This window comes from Sphaerodactylus townsendi, linkage group LG09 (genome assembly GCF_021028975.2).
Source record: "Sphaerodactylus townsendi isolate TG3544 linkage group LG09, MPM_Stown_v2.3, whole genome shotgun sequence".
In the NCBI taxonomy this organism is placed as follows: Eukaryota; Metazoa; Chordata; class Lepidosauria; order Squamata; family Sphaerodactylidae; genus Sphaerodactylus; species Sphaerodactylus townsendi.
In genome coordinates, this window is record NC_059433.1 from 78,362,933 (window position 1) to 78,386,360 (window position 23,428).

Consider the following 23,428-nt stretch of genomic DNA (forward strand, 5'->3'; position numbering starts at 1 on the left):
GCCATAGGTAAATTAAAACACAGTTCAAAAGTTGAAAAGCATCTTTTCTAATACTCTTAATTAATTCTATTTCTAGCAATGTCAAAGTTCAGTAACTTTCCAGAGAATATCTGTCTTTCACATAGTTTCATTACCTTGTGATATGATCAGTTTTCACAAGAATACTTAAAATTATTGTGCTTTCACAAACGTTAAGATCTTTACTCCAAACAACCTCCCGTTTAAATAAACCTTAGCCTTTTAAATCCACTGATTTTGGGATTTAGAAGAGAATACTTGTGCTTAGGACTGCAGTGTATAACAAACAGTAAATCTTGCACATTTGATAGAAACGGTAGGCTTCAACATCCAGCAGGTCTTCCTTATAATTTCAACTAGAAAATACTAACTTCAGGTCAGACTTTTTCAGTTAAAACATTACACAATAAACATACAGAGTTGCAAAAAAAGAACATAATCCCGTTGTTCCTTTGCAAATCTATGTACACAGAAGCAACCTCTTACCAGTTAAGTGCTAAATTTCAAGTTCAATGAACAGAAGATTGTTTGGAGTGCAATAGATGTGCACCAGCAGCTAAATGTGAGGAAGGAGTGGCAAGCAGTAAAAATGAAAGTGAAACCTTTTGAGCAGAAAATTCCACAAGTCTTGAGATTTTTATGTATATGCCTGAGGTTTATCATATTATTCCCTCGGAGAAAAGCTTGAGTGGCAGCAGACCATAAGAGATCAGGTTTGGGAGAAAAAAAATTAAATGACATTTCTCCACCTATGAGTAAGGCAGGCATTATTCTAAAAATGAATCCTTCATCGGGCTGAAAATATTAAGGTTATCTCAGTAAGAATGAGTCTTCCTGTAGAGAACCATGATTTAAACCAAGTCTTGCTGACTAGCGATTTAAATCAAATCCACCCTGAGCTTGTAATTAGGGTACCTGACAAGGGATACACACACACATGCTAAAGATAATATACACACATACAATTAAGAGTTATATTAGTTTCATATTTGAGTTTTGTTTCCGCTTGAACTTAATTTATATTTTAATTCATTTAAATGCCTGTTCTGATTCTCTTTGAATTGACTTCCTCAAGCCACTTGTGAGCCTACTGAAGTCTAGCCAATGGGACTAACTTCCAGGGAAGTGTTATTTTACATTGAAAAGTTCTTTTGCAGTAAACTCATTTGGAATTGGGCTATCAGTCCCACTGAACTTCTGAGCAGGCAAACTCAGCGACACTAAGCAAGTTTGGCACTAAAATGGATGGTACTAAAATAAAACTTGCATACTTTCTACAAACTATATGTTCTGCATACAAGGTTTGTCTATACTAACTTGCCTTCTAGCAACAATTTCCAGGAGCTGACATCTCACAAGCAGCACATTCAAACAACTTAAACCCCTCCAAAAAGTGAACTGCGCATGCGCTACACCTTGGCTCTGACCCCACCCTCGGCCTCTATGGCACATCCCTTCTCCAATGTCCCCTTCCATTGGTTAACGTCACTGCCGCGACTTGCGCCTGCGCCGTGTGGGCAAGCCTGAATGCGTTGAGACTCGTCTGCGCAAGCGCGGTGAGATACTTCCCTCTCTTCCCCCTCCCTCCCTTTTTTTTAACGGTAAACATCCTGCTGATTTTTGAACGGTCGGTTTGGGCGGCAGGAAGGGCAGCCGCCGCCATCTTGTTTGTTTGAGCGGCTCGGAGACGGGGGTGGGGGGAGGACTAGGAGCAGGGGAGTGGCGGTCCCCCCTGGCGCCCACCCCGACTGACGGAGCTCGCACCGGGACGCGAGGTAAGCGGCCAGAGCCGGCGGAGGCCGAACTGCCTCGGGGGGAGCGCGAACCAGGCCTAGGCTAGACGTAGGCCCCAATTACGGGAAGCCGAGGGGGCCAATTCAGCAGTTGCTTCTCCGTCGGACCAAAATGAGGGCTTCTGTTCCTCCCGACGTTCGAATGCTCGGCTTTGGAGGAGCGTAAGGGAAAGACCTCCGTGGACCTCGCTGTCCTTTCCCCCAGGGGTTACGGAGGGGTTGCCTTGCAACATGGCCGCTGGCCCAGAATGACGCTTTAGACCCCCTTTTTTGGGCAAGTGAACTCTCAAATGGTTTATCCGCCTCCCCCCAGAAGCCCGGTTTGTGAGGAACGCGTGGGGTGTCTAGGGTTCAAATCCCCATTCATCCACGTGGAGAGGGTGACCTTAAGACGTAGCTTCTCAGCATAGCCTACCTCTCGGGGTGGTTGTGAGGGTAGGACAGGAGGAAGGGAACTGTGCGTCCTTCTCTTTTTTGCTTGGACGAACGACATAAAAGATGATGCCATGCTTTTGCAAGAGCGGTTGTGTTCCTTCTGTTTGATGTGCGGAGTGGGATATAGTTTATGTGTGTCGAGTGTGTGGTTTGGCACAGTCTCCCTTGTTGCTAAAGGCCTCTCGACTTGAAAAGTTAGCCCATGAGCTAGTAGTGCAGAAAAGGAAAAAAAGAATTTGCTTTCCAATCCTGTTATATACTTGAAATATGATAGTGTTTCCCCCAGTTAAGCTGCAATTTCTGCCACTGGCAGAAATTAAGCAACATCTAAAGTAATATTAGTTCAAACATTTTTACTATTCTTGCTGGAGGTTTTTATGGGATTGTAACGACTTGAAGAGGTCCCTGGTCTGTTCTTTCCCTCCTTTGGGCCCCTACTGCCCCTTTAAGTTAAGCAGGTCGTACTGTAAGAAAGTATACCATTCTGAGCATTTAAGTTTGTGTTAGAAACTGGTTACAATGTCCAATACTACCTTGTTGGTTGGTCAATGTGAACTAGGTTTAAATATATGACTAGCAGTTATGTTTGAATGATGCCCTTGGTTGCAGGCATATTTTCCAAAAGTGGATTGTCTGGCAGTGTGCTAAATTAAATGGCAGGAATGCCCATTGGAAACAACAGGAGCTCTCTGAAACCCCATTGGATATAATGGGAGATGGTAATGCCTGTTGACTTGGCTGCATAGAAATTCTGTTAAGTTGGGAAAAAAGCAGGGAGTGAATTAAGATAACTACTGAAAAGAATCACACATGGTCCTTGTTTCTGGAAAAATGCTCTAGTCCTGAATGAGAAGGAGAATAAGATAAGTTTGGATCTATTATATCTCCCTTTTCTCTCCTTTTAAGGGCTTACAAACTCCCTAACCCTGACCCCACAACAGATGCCTTGTGAGTTAGGTGGGGCTAAAAAAGTCCTGAGAGAACTGTGACTGGTCCAAGGACATGCAGCAGGAATGTAGGAGCAGGAAAACAAATCTGGTTCACCAGATATGACTCCGCCTCTCGTGTAGTGGAGTGGGGATCAAACCTGGTTCTCTAGATTAGAGTCCCGTTGCTCTGAACCACACTGACAGCCCCAGGAGTAGAATGATAATTTATGAGGACAAAATGAGTATTGTAGATCTGGAATGATGGTCCCTCGGCCCTGAGGAATGAAAGACCCTGTGTGGAATGAATGTACCTGGAAGTTATGCAGTGGTCCAGGAATCACTCCAGCACGTCACCCTGGCTTTCACTCATTATTTCTTGTGAGGGTCATAGTGTTTTTTTTTTATCCCCTCTTTTTGCACAGTTAACAAGTAGAAACGCTCCCTTGAACCTTGTCGCTTCTCTCCCTTGAAGGCCCACTGTCTGTAGGATGAGGCTTCAGGAACAGCAAAGAATGGAGGAAAACTCCATATTTCACTTACTGCTAGAGGCTCTTCAGTTTTCTCTGTTCGGTGGAGATTTTGAGTTTCCTACCTTCGTTTTTAGCAGTGACTTCCTTGATCTCTGACACACACACACCTATCTGCTGTTCACAGTATCAGTTACAGATATCTTTTGGCAATTGACATTAGCAAATCTTGGTAACCATGCCCAGAAGATTTGTATCAGGGCATCTTCATTCTGCAAGACTATATGGTGTTCTGTTGCTATCAGTCACTATAACCTGACTACCTGTTTAGTCTGCAGAGCCAGTGTGGTGTAGTGATTAAGAGTGGTGGACTCAGGAGAACTGAGTTTGCTTCCTCATCCACATGAAGCCTGCTGGGTGACCTTGGGCTAGTCACAGTTCTCTTAGAACTCTCTCAGGCCCATTTACCTCACAAGGTGTCTGTTGTGGGAAAAAGAAGTGAAGAAGCTTGTAAGCCACTTTGAGATTCCTTCGCTTTGAAAAAGAGGGGTGTACATCCAAACATTTTTCCTTCAGAAAACGTCCCATTTTATGAAACTGTACAGTGTAGATGAAGTTTCATTAATGAATTCTTCCTGTAAGTATATAGTTTCATTCCTGGCACTGTATTTCTAGATCATCATCCAGGTGTAGAGCACTGATTCTGCTTCCATGACCCATCATTGCACACTCTAGGCCAGTGGTGGCACTCAGAGCCCTCTAGGCTGGCCTGGGCCACTGGGCTCGATTATTAGCATTAAACCTAAGATTTAGTTTTGGGGAAGCAGTGTAGGTAACCCTGTTAAGTGCTGTTAAACCCCACTGATTTTCATGCGAAGAACTAAAGTGTGATCCTTTACCTGGGAGTAAGCTCGGTTGCTGGCAATGGGGCTTGCTTCTGAGTAAACCCTCCTAGGGTCGTGATTCACCCGTTGGAAGAGTTACACGGTTGCTTCAAAGCAAAGCCACCAACTACCACCAAGCTTACTCCCGAGTAATGCATGCCTGGAGCCAACCGTTTTTCTAAACTAAAACCTCAGTATTCAGGTTAAATTGCTGTGTTGGCACTTTGCGATAAATAAGTGGGTTTTGGGTTGCAGTTTGGCAGTCAGCCTCAAAAAGGTTCGCCTTCACTGCTCTAGGCTATTACTCTAAAGTCATGGACTGCCATTCTTCTATTCATTGTCTGTTTACTAAAGTTATAGAGTAAAGATCTAGAATATACATTCCTCTCCCAGGGACTCGCTTCTTTCTTGGATCTCTAATTACATTCCAAGGAATATCATTGCGGATCTAGAGTGGTTGTTCTACTCTCATCATTCTACTTTGGGCTGTAAGTTCCAGTTGCTGGGACTGTTTCAGTTTCTAGGATTGTGTTTTAACTCTTTTAATTAATTATCTTAATCTGCTCCTTGTTTTATTTTTGCCTTTCCAATGGGTGTTCTTAGAATTTGTTTTTATATAGTCCTTATATGACTTTTTTGGTTTTGCTACGTGTGTTTTATATTGTGGGTAGCATCCAAAATATTGGTTGTGCTATGGGCTGACTAAGCTGTTGTACCTGAAGACTAAGAAGAAAAAAATCTTCAAGTATTTTGTGAGACTTTGGTTCAATGTGATACTTGCAAGGCAAAAAATGTTGCATTAGTTCAGGATGTTGCTTAAACTGAATTATGTGTCTAGTTGACGTGCTAGACTTTGTGCTGGCAGTCCCATTTAAATTGGATGCTGGGTCAGAATCAAATTGCATCGGTGGGTGCTTTTGCCAAGCCTAAATCAGGGCAAAGGCACTAGTTAAAAATAAACAGGAAAGAATGTTGTAGTTGGTAAAACAGCACAAAAATTTGCAGTCTGCTTTTTCCATATGAGGGAGAGAATCTGCATGTTTGGTCTTCTACCACAGTATATTGAATGTAATTTACGTGTGATGAATCATTATTTAGAATTGTAGGCTTCTCTCCTCGGTGGGGATCCAAGCAACTTACATCCCTTTCCCTTCCTGTTTTTATCCTCACAACAACCCTGTGAAGTAGGTTAAATTGCGGTAAGGGATAGTAACTGACCCAAGGTTACCTGGTGATCTTGCATAGCAGAGTGGGGATTTGAACCCAGGTCTCCTGATTGGAGTCCCAACGGTCTAACCCAGGGGCTGATGGAAATTGTAGTCCATGAACATCTGGAGAGCCACAGGTTGCAGACCCCTAGTCTAACCACTATACAATGCTAACTCTTCCCAAGAAAGTGTGACTTGCTACAATAGGAATAGTTACTTCATTCAGTCTTCTGCCTTACATTTATTAGAAAATGTCAGTTTTGAAAAGCTTGTATGTGAATTGGTCCTTGGAAAACTTGAACCGTTTCCCTTGCTGATAGAAAAAAAAGTATTATCTGTTCCACAGAAAATAATTTGCAAGAAATACTGTTTTAGTCTGCTTGTTAATCAGCATAAAATAGTGTTGTATTTTACAGGTTTTCCCATAGACAGTTGGCACAATGTTCTACGCTCACTTTGTCCTGAGCAAGAGAGGGCCGCTAGCCAAAATCTGGCTGGCGGCCCATTGGGATAAGAAGTTAACCAAAGCCCATGTGTTCGAGTGCAATTTGGAAAGCAGTGTGGAGAGCATCATCTCACCGAAGGTACCATGTTTATATCTGCTTCAGTGTTTGACAGCTTTATGTTTCTGCATTCCCCTTGTGATGTAGGGAATGCTAATATAAAAGCACATACACATGCAGTCATTGTGTCCTTATATGCCCTTATATGCAGCGTATGAATTGTTTTGCCAGGTGAGACTCAGGCCCATCCAACAGTATTTTGTTTCCAGCCTCAGTCAACCCAGTGCTGTTGGGATCTCCCAAGTGGGGAATTAAGGAGACAATTGTCCTCTGCAAGCAGCACACAGACTTCCCCTTTAGCTTTAGAACGCAAGAAAAGCCATGTTGGATAGACCAAGGCCTATCAAGTCCAGCAGACTATTCACACAGTGCCCCACCAGGTGCTTCTAGGGAGCCCACAAGCAAGACAAATACAGCAGCATTATCCTGCTTTGTCCCGCAGCATCAATTCTAAGAGGCTTGCTTCTCTAATTCGGGAGAGCTACTGTCATGGCTAGTAGCTCTTTTAGACATTGCCATGTGCTGAACTGAGCAACTGAGACAGATCTGCGTTTAGACCTTTAGTGCTTTTTGACTCCACTTGCATTGGTTCATTCTTTCTGTTGACATTATGCCTCAGCTTTACATTTGTAACCTTGAATATTAAAATATTGCCTTTTAGAAAATAAACATTTAGCTCTAATGGCCGTTGAGGTTGCAACTTTCACCCCATAAAATGTGTCCTTAGAAAACGTTGAAAATGGCTTTCTTGACAAATTTGTTATTCTGTTTTGATTCAATTATTGATTCTCGTGTGGAGACTTCTGCAATAGTGTCTTTAGTTGTTCTTTCCATCTAGAATGCTTTACTTTCAAAAAGTGATGGAAGTAACAGTAATTCCTGGAAATCAAGGCACAAAGGCTTCTCTTTTCCTTACTCACCTTATAAATAGCAATGATACATGTCTACGGGCACTTTCGTACATGTAGAACAATGAACTTTCAATCCATTGTCACAGTTGTTTGCAAGTGGATTTTGCTATTTTGCACAGTAAAATCCATTGAAAGTTGATTGAAAGTGCATTATTCTGCATGTGCAAAAGTGCCCTATCTATTGCTGGAATGGAGTTGAGAATGCATTCTCATCCATTTCACAACAAATTTCCAACCAGTGTTCCTGGAATAATTTTATTGGCTGAAGGCAAATGGCTGTTTACAAGTTTATATTAAATACTAAAGAAATTTAGACTATATAACAAACCAGCAATATGGGAGAAACAATGACATATTGTTTGGGGATGTATTGAGAAGTACCAAATTAGGGTTAGTTACAGCTTATAATTCTACATCGCATAAAATTACTTATTTGTGTTGGTGAGTTACAAATTGTTTCTAAGTGTCAAGGTTGGTGACAATTGTATATTAAAATACATTTTCAGGTGAAGATGGCTCTTCGAACTTCAGGACATCTTTTACTGGGAGTTGTTAGAATCTATCACAGGAAAGCCAAATATCTCCTTGCAGATTGTAATGAGGCGTTCATTAAGATCAAGATGGCTTTTCGTCCAGGTACTTTGTGCATTTGATGCTATTGTGCTACCACAGTTCTTTTATAAATTTTAAAAATATATATGCTGGCTCTCCAGTGTTATTCTTGAAATAGTTTAACAAGTAATAACAAAACTTAGTTAAGAGGAAGTCCCACCAACTGAAGTGGGATTTACTTCTAAGTGAAGGTGCCCAGGATCGACTGCAAGCTATTTTCCCATTAAATCTTAATTTATAATACTTTTCTGAATAACAGCTCTCTAATTTTAATCTGTTATTGGGCGGGTGCAAACGTAATTGGACACAGAAAATATTCAAGAGGCATTTGGGGTTTTTGGCCCCATCTTTGATGTTTCAGCACAAAATCAGGTTAAATGGATTCAGTTAAAGATCTGGTCTCTTAGATGGGAAGCAACTGGGAGCTCTGTGTAAGAATGGATTGTAAATATTAGGGAAAGGCTAGATTCATTCCTCTGATGGATTAATATCCTGGATACAAAACTCATGCCAAAATAATGGCTATTGATCTTTGCAGGACCATGAAATTACCTGTAATTTTTTTCCTTAAAAATGTTGTCTTATGACTAACCCTTCTCTTTCAGGTGTGGTTGATTTGCCTGAGGAAAACAGGGAAGCTGCCTACAATGCTATCACCCTACCGGAAGAATTTCATGATTTTGACCAGCCATTACCAGATTTGGAGTAAGCTGCTTTGTCTTAATCACACACTAAAAATGTTATTCTTGGGTATTTTCATTAGTAAATGTCTGCTGTTATCTACCAATTTCTGAAATATATGAAGTCTTGGCAAAATAATGTTCCCTGCATTGGCTAAATAGCTATTAAAAACTCCTATCTGAACCCATAAATCCATAAGTTGCAAGGCCCATAGCGTATTGCTTTGAAGATGGTGGGTCAGAATTGTTGCTTTCGGAATATTGGGTTGAATCCTGCCGGTCTGCTTCGCTAGCAGGGATGCTTTCCCTGAGGATGGCTACCCAAATCCCAATAATGCATCACCGCTAGTAGAATGCATTTGTGTAATTAATCCATTGTAAACTATACTCCATTCTTAATGTGATTTTGTGTTTCACAGTTTAATATCTACTGCTTTCTAAACATGAGAAGTTGTGAGTTATGGAGCGCATTAAAAGCTGTGTTTGTTCCATTTGCAGATTTCAAAATAAAGCTATGTCACAGTGTTCTGTTGCATCTTAGTTTAAGGATACAGCGTATATTTGAGCATGAACACTTCAGAACAGTTTGATAGTTGCATCTGCAAATGGACGCCTATATCTGGAGGAAATTGGACTTCTGCTCTAGTTTGGTAGACTGTAACCAAGCCCAGATAATGGTTGGTACACTTTTAAATGGTAGATATTAAAGGCCTGGCTTAATCTGTGCTTGTGTTCCTTCAAAGTGATATCGATGTGGCTCAGCAATTCAGTTTGAACCAAAGCAGAGTGGAAGAAATTACAATGCGAGAAGAAGTGGGCAACATCAGCATCCTTCAGGAAAATGACTTTGGTAAAATACAATTACAAATTTGTTGGCTAATATATTTGTAGGAATTGCAGTGTACATTAAATATGAGCAACTGACATACACCTTTGATATGTCTATAGATATTCTTGTTGTAAGAACATTTGGCAGTTGACTACAAAGCTGTAGTGTAAGGTGCCGTGAATGACGTCCATGTATAAATGTGCTGAATCTAAGCGGTGTGTAGACATGATGCTTCAGGATATTCGGATATGGTATTTTAACTTTAGAGGAGAAAAGTAGATCTGCCTGAAGCACCGTGTCAGCAACCAAAAAAGGGGAAAAAATGGAAGGTGATCACTTTATTGTCACCCCTACACATTTCACTGTTTAAGCTTTGGATAGTTCTGTAAAACACAGTTGCTGTGGAAAGGTTCAGTGAAAAGGACAATGTTCCCCTTTACAAAACTTAAACAGCAAAATGTGAAAGGTTATTTGTGATGATAAAGCTGTCACCTTGCATCTTTTTTTCCCCCTTTGGGGGGATTTTAATTTTATTACGCTATTTGAAATGAGGAAATTGGATAGTTTGAGTAAATCAGGTGTCTATGGTGTTTGATGGGATAAATTCTAGGTCAAAGATTTCCTTAACTTGGATCTCTTCAGAACAAGATAAACTTTGGATTGTTACGGTGCAGAAAACAATATGTAGGGCTGCAGTGGGAAGGAAGAATAAGCAGAATGAGAGCTGAAGCACAAAGTGGAAGAAGAAATTGGGGGAGGGGGGCTCTGCTGATTTCCCCCTTTCCACTTCAACTTTTTTTGTGCCACTTCCCACACCATTTTTGGCAGTCCCTCAGTCTTCAAGGGTGGCTTGTGAGTGGATCGGCAGAAGTCTGTTCCCTGGATGCAGCAGCACAGTGCATCCAAGCAAATACTGCATGAAGGATTGTCTGTTGACCACTTTCCAGCCCCTACATGTAGGAGCATTTGTGAAGTCCAGTTAACAGTAGGACTAATGAATTAGAATTGTATCCTTTACAACTGCTGTGGTGTGGGATCATTTCTTGACCGTTTAACCGTTGCTGCTGTGATTCTGATCTTCCGAAAGGTGACTTTGGAATGGATGATCGTGAAATGATGAGAGAAGATAGTGCGTTTCCTGATGACATGCTGGACAGCACCAGTGCTTCCAACCTTCTCCTGGAGCCTGAACAGAGCACCAGTCATCTTAACGAGAAATCCAATCACTTGGAATACGAAGATCAGTATAAGGATGACAATTTTGGAGAAGGAAATGATGGTGGAATACTGGGTATGTGAGCAACTTATATTTTGTCCCACACAATTTCTGGCGTATAACTTGAGGCTTTGAAGGGATTTTAGATCTAGAGTCATGTTTGCATTGTATTATTTGCCTGATCCTGGGAATGGTAACTGCCTATCTAATATTAAATTGGTGGTTATGGGGTATGGTCCTAAGCAAAGTTGGGAAATATTGTTGAGTAGGTCAACTGTTAAGTGGAATTGTTGGGCATAGCATGTAGCAACCAATATGAATGTGTGTTTCCTGGGGTGGTGGGTCTCCCAGTGTCTCCTTTGGATGTATTTTTATCTGGCCTAAGTAGCAAGGCATCTCTTCTTTCACTTCCTATCCTCCTCAGTGATGCTTTCCTGGGTATAATTTTAGTGAGCAAGGTCTGATTTATAATCCTGAGAGCAGGTAATTCTGTTTTTATATGTAGTTTCCGATACCAGTTCACAGCTAAATACATCACCAGAAGATGACACAGTGTCATAGGGGTTGTTTCAGAGTCATATCTTATCAGCTGTTCTGAATAAAACAGTGTTTCTTTTAGAATAGATTTTGAACTAAATCGGGGGGAAAATTGATTTCTTAGGAGCAAAAGTTATGGGTAGCAGTTTTGTTTGATTTTAATTCCATGGAGGATTTCCATCGGTTGTATATGTATGATGTTTACCAATTCACAGCATCCTGTTACAAAACTCAGATCCCTCCTTATGCTGTTCCTGTGAGTTCCCTGTCCTCAGGAGCAGCATTTCATGGGGCATTTTGGGTTGAAACAGAAAGGCAAGAAATTGGTGTTCTGTTGACAAAAAGAAACTTTTTGCATGATCCAACTCTAGTTGTCTGCTGATATGCAGGTGCCACTAGTAGCTTTAATTGAATTGCAAGATGAAGAAAATTTTGGTTGGAAAATAAAGCTGCCATCCTGATTTCAAAGATTTTTCTGATGTTGTATCAGTTATTTGAATCAGATACCCTATTGTCCCACAACATTTAATCAATTGCCTTGGAGAGAGCTCCCGTGAGTTTTGTCCTAAATCTTCATGGCTTCAAATTTCCAACCCTGTTTCAGGTTTAGATGTAGAACACGTGCCAACATTTAGTATGATTCTGTGGATTTTTGAAAGGCTGCATCAGTCTGAAGACATTAAAAAACACTTTTATCTGATGCTTTCTTTTAGATAAATTCAGCATGTCCCTGTTCATTTCTAATTGCTAGCTTAGTGTTTACCTTCATGGGTTAGAAAAATTGGATGGAGCTCTTAGTTTTTTGCTATTGACATTTGTGGGCGTTCTAACTCAGTGGCATGTGAGTGATGTATTGGAGGTCGATATCTTGAAGTCCTTCAGTTCCTTAGCTTTGGTGGACCTTGGTATGATGTTCATTCACTGCAAAAAGTGAGTAGTCTTTCAATAGTGCAGTGGTTACAGTATTATGCTGTTTCTTCATCTTGTGACACAGTACATGTGCCCCCAGCCCTAACATTGTAAATGGCCATTTCAGATGACAAGCTTCTTAGCAACAACGAAGGAGGTATATTTGATGACCCACCTGCCATCTCAGAAGGAGGCGTAATGATGCCTGAGCAGCCTCCTCACGATGATTTGGATGACGACGACAACGTCTCAAGTGAGTTCTTGGTTGCTTTCTTTTTAAAATGAATATTAAAGTCGGAGATGGTGTGGGAGAAGTGCGTAATTCTGTTAAAACTTTTGTAATAGTGCACATTGTTGTACTGTATGACAGTAGTGATTGTGCAGCTAAAGTACTTCCTCCGACTAAAGGATATAGTACTTACAGCACAATCCAGATGGGGTGTGTGGAGTGGGCTGCAGGATGTTTACCCACTCCAGCCAGGGAGGGCGCACAGGGAGACAGCCCAAGAAGAGGCTTGTGTTGCGCCAATGTAAAGAAAGACATTGGCATGGTTGGAGGCAGGTTAGGGTGTTCTCAGGGGTGGAGCTGACAGTAGTTAGCTTCTGTCAGGCTTTCAGCCCAGGAACACCCCTAGAACAGGTGGGCATAAGTAACTTTTTTCAATGGAATCTTTGAGGTGGAAGCAGGGTTCTCCCCCCCCCCCCCACCTCTAGCTGCGCCGTTCTGAGCTCCATTGGAGTGCTCCCTCCCCCAGGTGTCCCCTTCTATCTGAATTGGCCTACCCAAATCTGAGGGCACAAATACTTTTTTAAAGAAATATTTGCCTTACCCTCTCCCCCCTGAACAAACTTGTCAGCTCTATGACACCATCCCATCTAACATTTCAAAATTCCTGAGCAAGTCCTATTTCCTGTTGATGGGATAATGGAGAAGGGCACAATCTGAAATGTAGGGAAGCTGAAAACCTGCACCATTGCTTTGGTTCAGCTGCCTTGGTCCCAAACCCCCTCCTCCCTCCACCCACCCCCAACTTGAAACTTCTGATATACATCCCAGTTGGAGCAAGTGATCTATCAGCAGAAGCAATTGGTGCTTGCCGATCTTTGCCACATTCCATTCCAGGTCCCTTTCAAGCCTTAGAAAGGTTATTCCTGAAGAGACTGATGGGGTGTGTGTGTGGACTGATGGGGTGTGTGTGTGGATAAAATCCAGCAAGTCCAGAAATCCACGTTTTTGCATGTAGAAGATAATGCAGATTATGTCATGTACAAACGGCAGGTAGTGTTAGGACATTTTGTCTTGGAAAGGTAAAATAAGCTTATATGAAACAAAGCTGTGTGCAAATCTCTATGCTATTATTCTTGTAGTCATCTGTTATTTTGTAGTCATCTGTTATTTTGGCTGAGTTAGATATAAAAGTAGTGTTTCAATTTTAACTCTGAATTACAGTGGGTGGACCAGACAGTCCAGATTCAGTAGATCCTGTTGAACCGTTGCCAACTATGACTGATCAGACCACTCTGGTTCCAAATGAAGAGGAAGCTTTTGCTTTGGAGCCTATTGATATAACTGGTAAGTAATTGAGCTGTTGTGCTTGATACCTTTACTTTGCTGAGAGCAAAGAGACGATCGGGCGTGCAGATTTGAAGCAGGATCCAATCTGGAGTTCTGCTGCTTACATAAACAGCTACAGCAGCGTCGTGTAATACTGCAGTGAATTTGCAGACAAAACTGTTGAGAGGTGTTAACTTTTCCTCCCCTGCCTCTGATCCAGTGTATTGTCAAGTACAGTGGTCTTCCATTGTAATCTAACACAAAATTCTGTTTTGTGTGATTTCTGTAATTTAAATAACAGCCACATAACTTCGCCCCAAAATATTTTTCTCGCAATTGTTACCCATTGTCAAATAACCTCTCTATTCTCCAGGATCCACCATGGCACTCTCTGTTGCCGCCTCCTGCATAAAAGATCTCTGAATAACTTTAAATCCTCCCACTTCCCATCAGTGTAGCATGCCTTTTTTGCCTCAGCATCACAAATGTCTTTCGCCTGTGGCCCCATCCTTTTTCTCTCTTTTTTTCTGTCATCCCCATCAGCTAGTTTCCCTTTTACTTCTGTGAGTGTTCCTCAAAAGCTTTGCTTGTTTTTGTCCCTTTATGCCTCCTTTTGCTTGATGAGATTTGGCAGAACAGCATAGAAGTTTTCTATTCTTACAAGAAGCTTGCAAAATGTGAGAATTCTAACATAGGTGGATCCTGCTGCAAGGCCAAAGAACACTAGATTAGGTTGAAAACACTGGCACCCCCGACCCTGCACCCAGGGCAAAGGGTTGCAGCTGTGTGCATGTAGTCATTCTCTGGTCCTCGCCTCCATTTTGATAAACTTGTGTTCATTTCAGCTACTCCCACAAAGATACAGAAAAATACACTATTATTAGGGCTTTCCCCAGGATCCATAATTTTTCAGCGAGATTACTTTTAGCTCTTGGACATTATGTTGTGTAGATGTATAGTAAGCTATTACATTCCTGGAGGCTGGCAATACTCTGTTTTCAGCACCATGCACTGTTCAAGATTCTGCAATACGTAGAACTCGTTCAGGACAGAACATGATCTTGATTTAATGCTGTGACTGACCCAGTAAGTCAGGCTCATTCCGCACATGCAGAATAATGCACTTTCAAACTGCTTTCAGTGCTTTTTGAAGCTGTGCAGAATAGCAAAATCCACTTGCAAACAGTTGTGAAAGTGGTTTGAAAATGCATTATTTTGCTTGTGCGGAAGGGGCCTCAGTGACTGTTACAAGTTAGGGTTTTTCAGAAAGGTTAGCCAGAATTAAATGGTATATTTGGATTATACTTGTTGAACAGCATTGAAATAATATGCTTTCTCGTGTTCTGAGATCATAATTAAAGTTCTGTCACTTGTTTTTAAGGGAACATGATACCATGTTTTAGTAACAGTGTCATAAGTTTACATTTTTATACCACTTAATACATTTTAATGCTGACAAAGTCCACAACCAAAGCTTATTTTCCTTTAGCAGCCCAGTACATCTAATAAATGCTGAAACTGATATTGCTGTGATTGTTCTTAGAAAAACATTGCCTTAACTAGTTCCTTTGTTAAACAATCATTTTTTTCTTACAGTTAAGGAGACCAAGGCAAAGAGGAAGAGAAAGCTGATTGTAGACAGTGTGAAAGAACTGGACAGCAAGACTATCAGAGCCCAGCTGAGTGACTACTCAGATATAGTTACTACACTGGACTTGGCGCCTCCTACTAAGAAGTTGATGATGTGGAAAGAGACTGGAGGAGTCGAAAAACTTTTCTCTCTTCCTGCTCAGCCTCTGTGGAATAACCGGTTGTTGAAGGTGAACTGAGTTTTGACAGATTTTTTTTGAAAAACAAATACCGGTAACTGATCTGACGAAAGATACTTTTACCTGAAAGTTGTATCATAAATTAAGCATCCCTTTGCTCATCTTTCTGGAGGTTTAATCCAATTTGCTTTGCTTGTAGCTCTTCACCCGCTGTCTTACACCTCTTGTACCAGAAGACCTCAGAAAGAGGAGGAAAGGTGGAGAGGCTGATAACTTGGATGAGTTCCTTAAGGACTTTGAGAACCCTGAAGTACCCCGAGAGGAGCTGCCTCAGCGTAATGTGATAGGTTTGTGTACATTTTTGGTGTTGTTTCTCCTGCCATGGTGAGTTTTAAACAGCTTTAAGTGTAGACCCCTTGGTGTTGAAAACAGCCTGGCTTCTGTGTTTATTGCTGTCTGTTACGTGTATAAAGCAAAATCCATCTAGCCAAAAGGCAAATATTCCAAGTGGAGTAGAAGTAAACCGTGCTTTAATCGTTCCATAGAAATGTAGAGGGGGATGCAGAGTCGTACAACTGACAGTATTAGTTGCCCATTAATATTTCTGTCAAACAGATGAACCCATCACGGAGGAGCCAAGCCGCCTCCAGGAGTCCATAATGGAGGGCAACAGGACCAAGTTGGACGAATCAGTGATGCCACCGCCTCCACCTCAGACAGGTGTAAAGCGAAAGGTTGCACAAGTGGAACCGGAGCCTGTCCTACATGTGAGTGAGGTTGTACCTGTTGTCCTTCTTTTGGTAGTCAGTCTTGTGTAAATGATGCTGGCTGGACCATGCATTCAAAGGTCTACAACTTCTGCAGAGTTAACATAGTGGATCCTCCTCTCTGCACTGCAGCCTGTTGATTGCACCCCACAAAAAAATCTGTTCCTATAAGCACCAGCATGATGTAGTGGTTAAGAGCTGTGGACTCTAACCTCTAATTGGATTTGTTTCCTTCCTCCTCCACATGAAGCCTGCTGAGTGACCTTGGGCTAGTCACAGTTCACTCTGGACTCTCTCAGCCCCACCTATCTCACAAGGTGTCTGTTTTGGGGAGTGGAAGCCGTTTGTAAGCCACTTTGAGATTCCTTGCAGTTGAAAAAAGCAGGGTATAAATCCAAGCTCCCTCCTCTTCTAGCACAGGAGGCGAAGTGGGGGGGGGGGGTGCAGCTGGAGGGAGTATCAGCGCAGGGCTCCCTTCCTGGGAACTGGTTGCTACTCTCATGATAAATGGGCCATATATTCCAAGCTGTTGGAAAGGAAGTGTTCTCTGTCAAACCTATGATTGTTTCCTGTGAAGGAAGAAAGTACAGATATTTAGACTTTTTTGTTGTGAATTTGCACTTTGAATGTGGAATTCAACTCAAAACCTGTGAGAAACCAGTGGAGATTCAAAATTGTGGGTGTTTCGTATATCTGTGCTGCATTTGTGCAAACTTGACAATTTGCCCTGTTTACTATATCTCCAGAACACTGGAATATTCTTTGTTTCTATAATGTAAAGACTCTCCTTTATTGGAAAAATCACCCAAGGCAGAGAAAGGACTAGGGACAATGGGTTAGAATGAAATATCCATCTTGTCTACTATGTATTGGTCATTTGTTTAGTTCCAGGCGTGTAGATTTTCTAATAATACACTGGGCTGCTTAGTGGGGTTTTCAGTGGGGTTTAGTGGTTCAGAGTGGTCTTCCACATGAAGTCTGCAGGGTGACTTTGGGCCAATCATAGTTCTCTCAGAACTGTCTCAGCCCCACCTACCTCTGTTGTGGGGGGGGGGGGGAGGGAAAGCGATTGTAAGTTGCTTTGAGACTCCTTAAAGATAAAAAAAAGTGGAGTATAAAAACCAGCTCTTCTACTTGCTATTTCTATCTGTGATATTTTTCTTCAAGCAGTCAAGCTTACTACCTTAGTCATATTATTATAAAAATTCTTATTAAACAAATTGGACTGGGAATGGAGTACTTGAGTGGCTGTTGGCAAACAGTGGATGAATTATTAGGCTTGAATAAGGCAGTAAGATAACATAAGTTGTGAAATTCTGAGTTTTTAATTAAAAATTTAGCTCTAGTGTCTATAGGTATCAGATTAGTTCTCACAAAACTTGAATGTCTCAACTGCCCTCAGACTCAGCCATTGCAGCAGATTGAAATGCCCCCAGTGGAGCTGCCTCCTGAAGAAACCCAAAGCATTTGCCAGTTGATTCCAGAGCTGGAGCTCTTGCCTGAGAAGGAGAAGGAGAAAGAAAAAGAGAAAGAAGAGGAGGAGGAGGAAGAGGTAGGCATGGTGATTGTTCCTGTGATGCTACACAGGGAGGACCTGTTGAAGAACTATGGAAGGTGTTTCTACTCCATTAGTGAATAAGTCATACTTGAAGTGTTCATATGCTTCCTTCTCCCTATCTTTCCAAAAAAAGTATTGGGTTTATCTAGTTCAGTGATTCTCAACCTGTGGGTTGCGACCTCTTTGGGGTTCGAACGACCGTTTCACAGGGGTCGCTTAAGACTCTCTGCATCAGTGTTCTCCATCTGTAAAATGGATAAATGTTAGGGTTGGGGGTCACCACAACATGAGGAACTGTATTAAAGGGTTGCGGCATTAGGAAGGTTGAGAACCATTGATCTAGTTTGTCTTTATTGGAAAAGCAGATGCTTTTGTCTTTTTTCCCCATTAATGTTTTTGCAGATAAAATGTTTCAGATTGCTAGGTACATCCAGACTTGTAAAATGAGTCCCCCTTCTAGTGGATGATTAAATGATTTTTCATATTGTAGAACAAATTTCGAACGACGTTGCTGCTTTCAGCTAAATTAGTGTAAAGTAAAACATAGCCTGGATAGCCCAGGCTAGCTGATCTTGTCAGATCTCAGAAGCCAAGCAGGATCGGCCCTGGTTAATATTTGGATGGGAGGCCACCAAGGAGTACCAGGAACCTATAGAGAGGCAGGCAGTGGCAAACCACCTTTCAACATCTCTTGCCTTGAAAATCCTTCAGGGTCGCCATACAGGGTCGCCTCAGGCTGCAACCTGAGGCAATAATAATAAAAATAAAAATAATAAAAGTTTAAAAAAAGTAATGGAAAATGAGATGGTCAAGATCCTGCGGGACTTTCGAATCCAAACGGACAAAGTGTTGAAACACAATACACTAGACATCACCGTGATCGAGGACAAGAAAGTGAGCATCATCGACATAGCAGTCCCTGGTGACAGCAGGGTCATTGAAAAAGAACAGGAGAAGGTCACTAGATACCGCGATTTAAAAATCGAGCTTCAGTGTCTATGGCACAAACCAGCTGAGGTAGTCCCAGTGGTAATCGGCACGCTGGGCGCCATTCCAAAAACACTAGGGCAGCACTTGAAACATCTTCGAATTGACAAAATTAACATCTGTCAAATTCAGAAGGCAGCCCTGCTGGGATCCGCACGAATACTATGCCGATACATTACAACTTCCTAGGCCTCTGGGTTAGGCTCGAATTGTAATGAAGGCCAACAACCAGCTAAAGATCTGGCAGCTGTGAAATCTACAATAATAATAATAATAATAGATATCTAGAGGAGAGGGGTAGAGCCTGCTCCTGTTCAAGTGTGCCCCCTCGCCCATCAGTAAAACTTGTAATTTTTTTCCCCCAGACAGCACAGAAGGCCTTCAGAACAGTGGGGCTACATTTAACCAGTGTCTGATGTAGGTTGTTAAACTTAAATCATAAGCAGAAAACAAAGCTAATAATTTGTTAGAGTATTGTGCACAATATTAGAATTGCTTTGGAATAGATCTTGACAAATTCTCTGGCTCTAGGAGCCTTTATGGCACCTGGTATTTTCAGCAATGAATTTACTGTAACATCTCCCAACAGTTCTTGGTGGAAGAACAGTTAATTGGATCAGTTTTTCCACTGATGAAAAAAAAAAGAAAGGATTGTTTGGGATCATGGGACCTTCAGAGACAAAGGCCCTGTGGAATGAAGGGCTGTTACAAGGAGGTTGACTGAATTAAATAGAAAAGGCTGGTTCCACCTAGCCCAAAATATTCCATATATCAGATTGTTTTATTATGACATACAAATAACAATGCATAAACTTCTATGTAAACTTTATTTTGCCGCCTTCAGTTATGCTAGATAAATTCAGTTGCTTTCTATACTGGCCGCAACATTCAATTAAAGGAAACATTTAAAGCAGCGATGGAATTATGAGAAATTGGGGAGATGTTAGGCAAGACGTAGAGGTTACCCTTTTTATTTTTGTGATGACCACCAGGGCTACCCCCATATTTATAAATAGTGCAATAACTATTCTCACATGTTTAATAATGTTACTGAAGAGGTTAGGATTAGGCTTTGTGGTAGCCATAATATGATCATTATGATACATAATCCTGGAGGCCCCATTTCTCTGCGATAGGCAACTGCTGCTGTAAGTCAGCTAACTGATTGCCTCGCTTTCAAACTAATCTTTCAGGGAGTTCCATAGCTTAGGGACTGTGCTTCTTTGTGCCCTCTATTAGTCATGCAGGTACTGGTAGTCCATTATGCTTCACTGACTGTTAAAGTCAAGCCGGTCTGGCTTTCTAGTTTTTAATAGCAGATGAGGATCCCTTAATAGGTTTTACCTGAGACTTCTCTGAAATGGTTGCAGGAGGAAGATGGCACTGGCGGTGATCAAGATCAAGAGGAAAGGCGGTGGAACAAGAGAACTCAACAGATGCTTCATGGTCTTCAGGTAAGAAATGTCCTTCTCTTAAATAGTGTGGGAGCTTTTTAAAAAAACTGCAGCTTGCCTGCAACATTATAGACTGTACTTGGGTTTTTAAAAGTGTGCTTAACATTAAGGCTCATTATGCAAACATTTAAGGGATCCACCCCACACCAGCTTCATTTTATGAAGCCTAATTAAAAAAACCACATTTTTGGTAATGTGTGTTTATTACCTAGCAGGGTACACTAGGGGTGGAGTGAGGGGGAACTGTGCCGGGGCATGCCTACATTCTCCACCCCTGCCACGCACCCACCCCAGCGATGCCTGTGTACAGGTGCGCACCCGGGGTGTCGTGCCCCACCCTGTTGGCGCTACACCACTGGGGTACCCTACTTCTGCCTTGACATTCCAGATGCCAGTGCCCTGATGTAATACTGTGAAAGATCCCTCTGCAAAATGGGCTTTGCTGTCCCACTTCACATATGTAGTTTCCAATCTTCATTGACACATCAGAGCTGCTGGCTGGATCATATCTTGTTTGAATGCATTGTGTGCTTCTGACTGAAGATGTGTACACTTGGTTTACCACCACAAATTCCATGATCCTCTTGCCTTCCCCTGAAAGCTTGTGGTTCTCAGTCATCCCGTAGGTTCTGTACTGGAGATCCACATACTTCTACTGGCCTTGGTGGAGAGTTCTAATGTGTTCTGGCCCCAAGACTGCATTTCCCCGTGAAGGAAAGCGTGGGGTCTTGGCTGTGCTGTAAAGCTGAGCTTTGGAGACACTCCAAGCACCTCGAGATCCCTCGATGTGCTGAGCGTCAGAAAATAGAAGCTGTGGCTGTTCCTTGAAATCCTTAGGAAATAATGGGGGTGTCCTTCAGAATAATAAACAAGGGCTTGTCAGATGCTGAGCTGGCAGGCAGTAAAAGTTCACAGCCAGCTGAGATGCAATGACCACTTAACCCCCTTTTCCTCGTGTTTTTCAGAGAGCTCTTGCTAAAACCGGAGCCGAATCCATCAGTTTGCTTGAGCTGTGCAGGAACACAAACCGCAAACAAGCAGCAGCAAAATTCTACAGTTTCTTGGTACTGAAAAAGCAGCAAGCTATCGAGCTGACGCAGGTGGAGCCCTACAGCGACATCATTGCGAGTCCCGGTCCCAGATTCCATATTATTTGAATCCTTGGCTTACTGTGTATAGTTAGCTTCATTAGTACTTACACATTGTCTCATGTGTAGGGCCCACAAACGGAAGAAAAAAGAAATCTAGGTCTCATTGTCTGTACAGAGTTGTTGGCTTTTGTGTTTTGGGGTTTTCTATTAAACTTTACCACTTTTTTTCACTTCTGACTACTTGAGTTCCGGTTGCGATTAAGTGACTCAAGGAGCTTATGATGAGTTTTTTTTAAAAAAATTCAAAACAGATATGTGCAATATTGGTTCAATTATGACTAATGGTTTTACAGTTATCTGGTTGGGAACATAGAGCTGTTTTAATCCACTCCAGGAGATAACTATGGCCAACCTGCTGTCTCATTAAAATCTTTGCCAAATGTGTCTAAAATATTCTGCCGCCTCCTCGCAGTAGTGAATTTTTATCTTCCCTAAACTTCTTGGTGTTTATCATGATTTCTCATGGCATTCTTGGAGCTGCTGCTATGAATGCTTGTTACTTGGCAGGGTTCCTTGCTGTGCCATGCTATAGAATAGAGTTCAGGCTGGCTGGGTAATTGGGGAATGTTTTTAAAACCAATTGGATCTTCTCTAAGCACAAAACTTTTCCTATATCTGATACGACATTCCTTATTGTGGTCCATTTCTGATACATCTATCAATGGTATAATAAACAGCCAGTTGTAGCTAAACTTTTTTTTGTTGAAACTAGAGTTCCTGAACATTTTTTTAAAAATTGGAGATTTGTAGAAATGCCATACTTCTAGACTGCAAATAGTTTGGTCTAGGTAAGTTCGAGACGTCTTGGAATCTAAGCAAAGACGCCACTGGCCCTGCGGATGGCAAGTTACAGATGTACATTTTAGAGACACGTAAACTCACATTTATCTGACATAATCTTCTTGTGTTATATATTAATGACTCTCCCATAGACTTTTATGGCTTCTGTAACTATTTTCCAATAATGCACACTCTGGAGCCCTTTGTAGATCACGTCCAATTTGGATTGATTGTAAGAAAAATAAAGGCTTTACTGTTAGGATCAGGTTGCCAGAAATCATGTGAATATATTGATGATAAATGTCAGCTTTTTTAGGGCGAAATTATTTGAACGATAAAGGTTTTGGTTTTAAATGTTGGCACTTTTGTGAAATGATTCTCTTTATGGGACTGAGGTTTCAGTATATTCCCCCAAGTGTAAAATTATGTGAATGTTTTAAAATTTGCAACATGTTTTAATAATCCTCGAGAAAGTTAATTGTATAAAATAGTTACCGCAGCTTTATTTTTGACATGATGTGCCTGTACAACCATGATTCCCTCCCCTTTTGTACAAAGAGACATTGTAGATAACTTGAATGTTTAATTATAGAGAAAGTCATTAGTTTTCTTGTTAAAGTTTGTTTAGTCTGTTTTTGTTGCTTTTCAAGGTTAATATTCTTGAAAATAGTTGCTGTTATGTATAACTTTTCTAATAAAAGTTGTGGTATAAGCTATCTGGATGGTATCGTGACTTTGTATGTATGCAGCTGCATTTTAAGACATTGAAGTCTTTAATTAATGAAACAAAGTAATAGAAATGACGGAACATGAGCATAGGACAGATTGGATTCATGCTTAATGAACAAGTTCCACACTTTGAGTGGAAGGTGCCTGTGATTTCCACTGCTTCTGTATTACCCCAATAGTCCCATATTGTTCTCCTTTAGTGGGGCTTCCTTCAGCCAGACTGGTGAAGTCATCCCCCCCCCCCCCCTTGCTTCAGGCAGAGCTATGCAAATTTTGCTGAGGCTCTACTGGATGGCAGGGCTGATCCTTCTAGTCCAGGGGTAGGGAACCTGCTCACCCCCCCCCCCCCCCACCCCCCCCCCCCCCCACCCCCCCCCCCCCCCACCCCCCCCCCCCCCCACCCCCCCCCCCCCCCACCCCCCCCCCCCCCCACCCCCCCCCCCCCCCACCCCCCCCCCCCCCCACCCCCCCCCCCCCCCACCCCCCCCCCCCCCCACCCCCCCCCCCCCCCACCCCCCCCCCCCCCCACCCCCCCCCCCCCCCACCCCCCCCCCCCCCCACCCCCCCCCCCCCCCACCCCCCCCCCCCCCCACCCCCCCCCCCCCCCACCCCCCCCCCCCCCCACCCCCCCCCCCCCCCACCCCCCCCCCCCCCCACCCCCCCCCCCCCCCACCCCCCCCCCCCCCC

The 23,428-nt window shown here is 42.3% G+C and overlaps 1 protein-coding gene across 3 annotated transcripts; it reads left to right on the top strand.

The window, feature by feature from the left end:
• The first annotated feature begins 1,603 nt into the window (after window positions 1-1,603).
• Window positions 1,604-22,728, top strand: RAD21 (RAD21 cohesin complex component). Of its 3 annotated transcripts, none has more exons than XM_048507876.1 (14): window positions 1,604-1,793; window positions 6,136-6,318; window positions 7,715-7,844; window positions 8,426-8,525; window positions 9,244-9,350; window positions 10,417-10,620; window positions 12,119-12,244; window positions 13,442-13,564; window positions 15,143-15,366; window positions 15,515-15,662; window positions 15,931-16,091; window positions 17,485-17,634; window positions 19,998-20,081; window positions 21,047-22,728. In XM_048507876.1, the coding sequence occupies exons 2-14, from the start codon at window positions 6,175-6,177 to the stop codon at window positions 21,236-21,238; spliced, it is 1,893 nt and encodes a 630-aa protein (XP_048363833.1). In that variant the 5' UTR covers window positions 1,604-1,793; window positions 6,136-6,174; the 3' UTR covers window positions 21,239-22,728. The 3 variants fall into 3 exon arrangements, with proteins under 3 accessions (XP_048363833.1, XP_048363830.1, XP_048363834.1); XM_048507873.1 differs by having other exon boundaries at window positions 1,605-1,793; window positions 6,151-6,318; XM_048507877.1 differs by having other exon boundaries at window positions 1,606-1,793; window positions 6,151-6,318; window positions 15,931-16,082.
• Window positions 22,729-23,428: the final 700 nt, after the last annotated feature.

Coding starts and splice junctions, on each gene's coding strand:
- RAD21 (XM_048507876.1), top strand. CDS start 6,175: ATGTTCTACGCTCACTTTGTCCTGAGCAAGAGAGGGCCGCTAGCCAAA. Junction 6,319..7,714: donor AGAGCATCATCTCACCGAAG/GTACCATGTTTA, acceptor ATACATTTTCAG/GTGAAGATGGCTCTTCGAAC. Junction 12,245..13,441: donor TGACGACGACAACGTCTCAA/GTGAGTTCTTGG, acceptor TCTGAATTACAG/TGGGTGGACCAGACAGTCCA.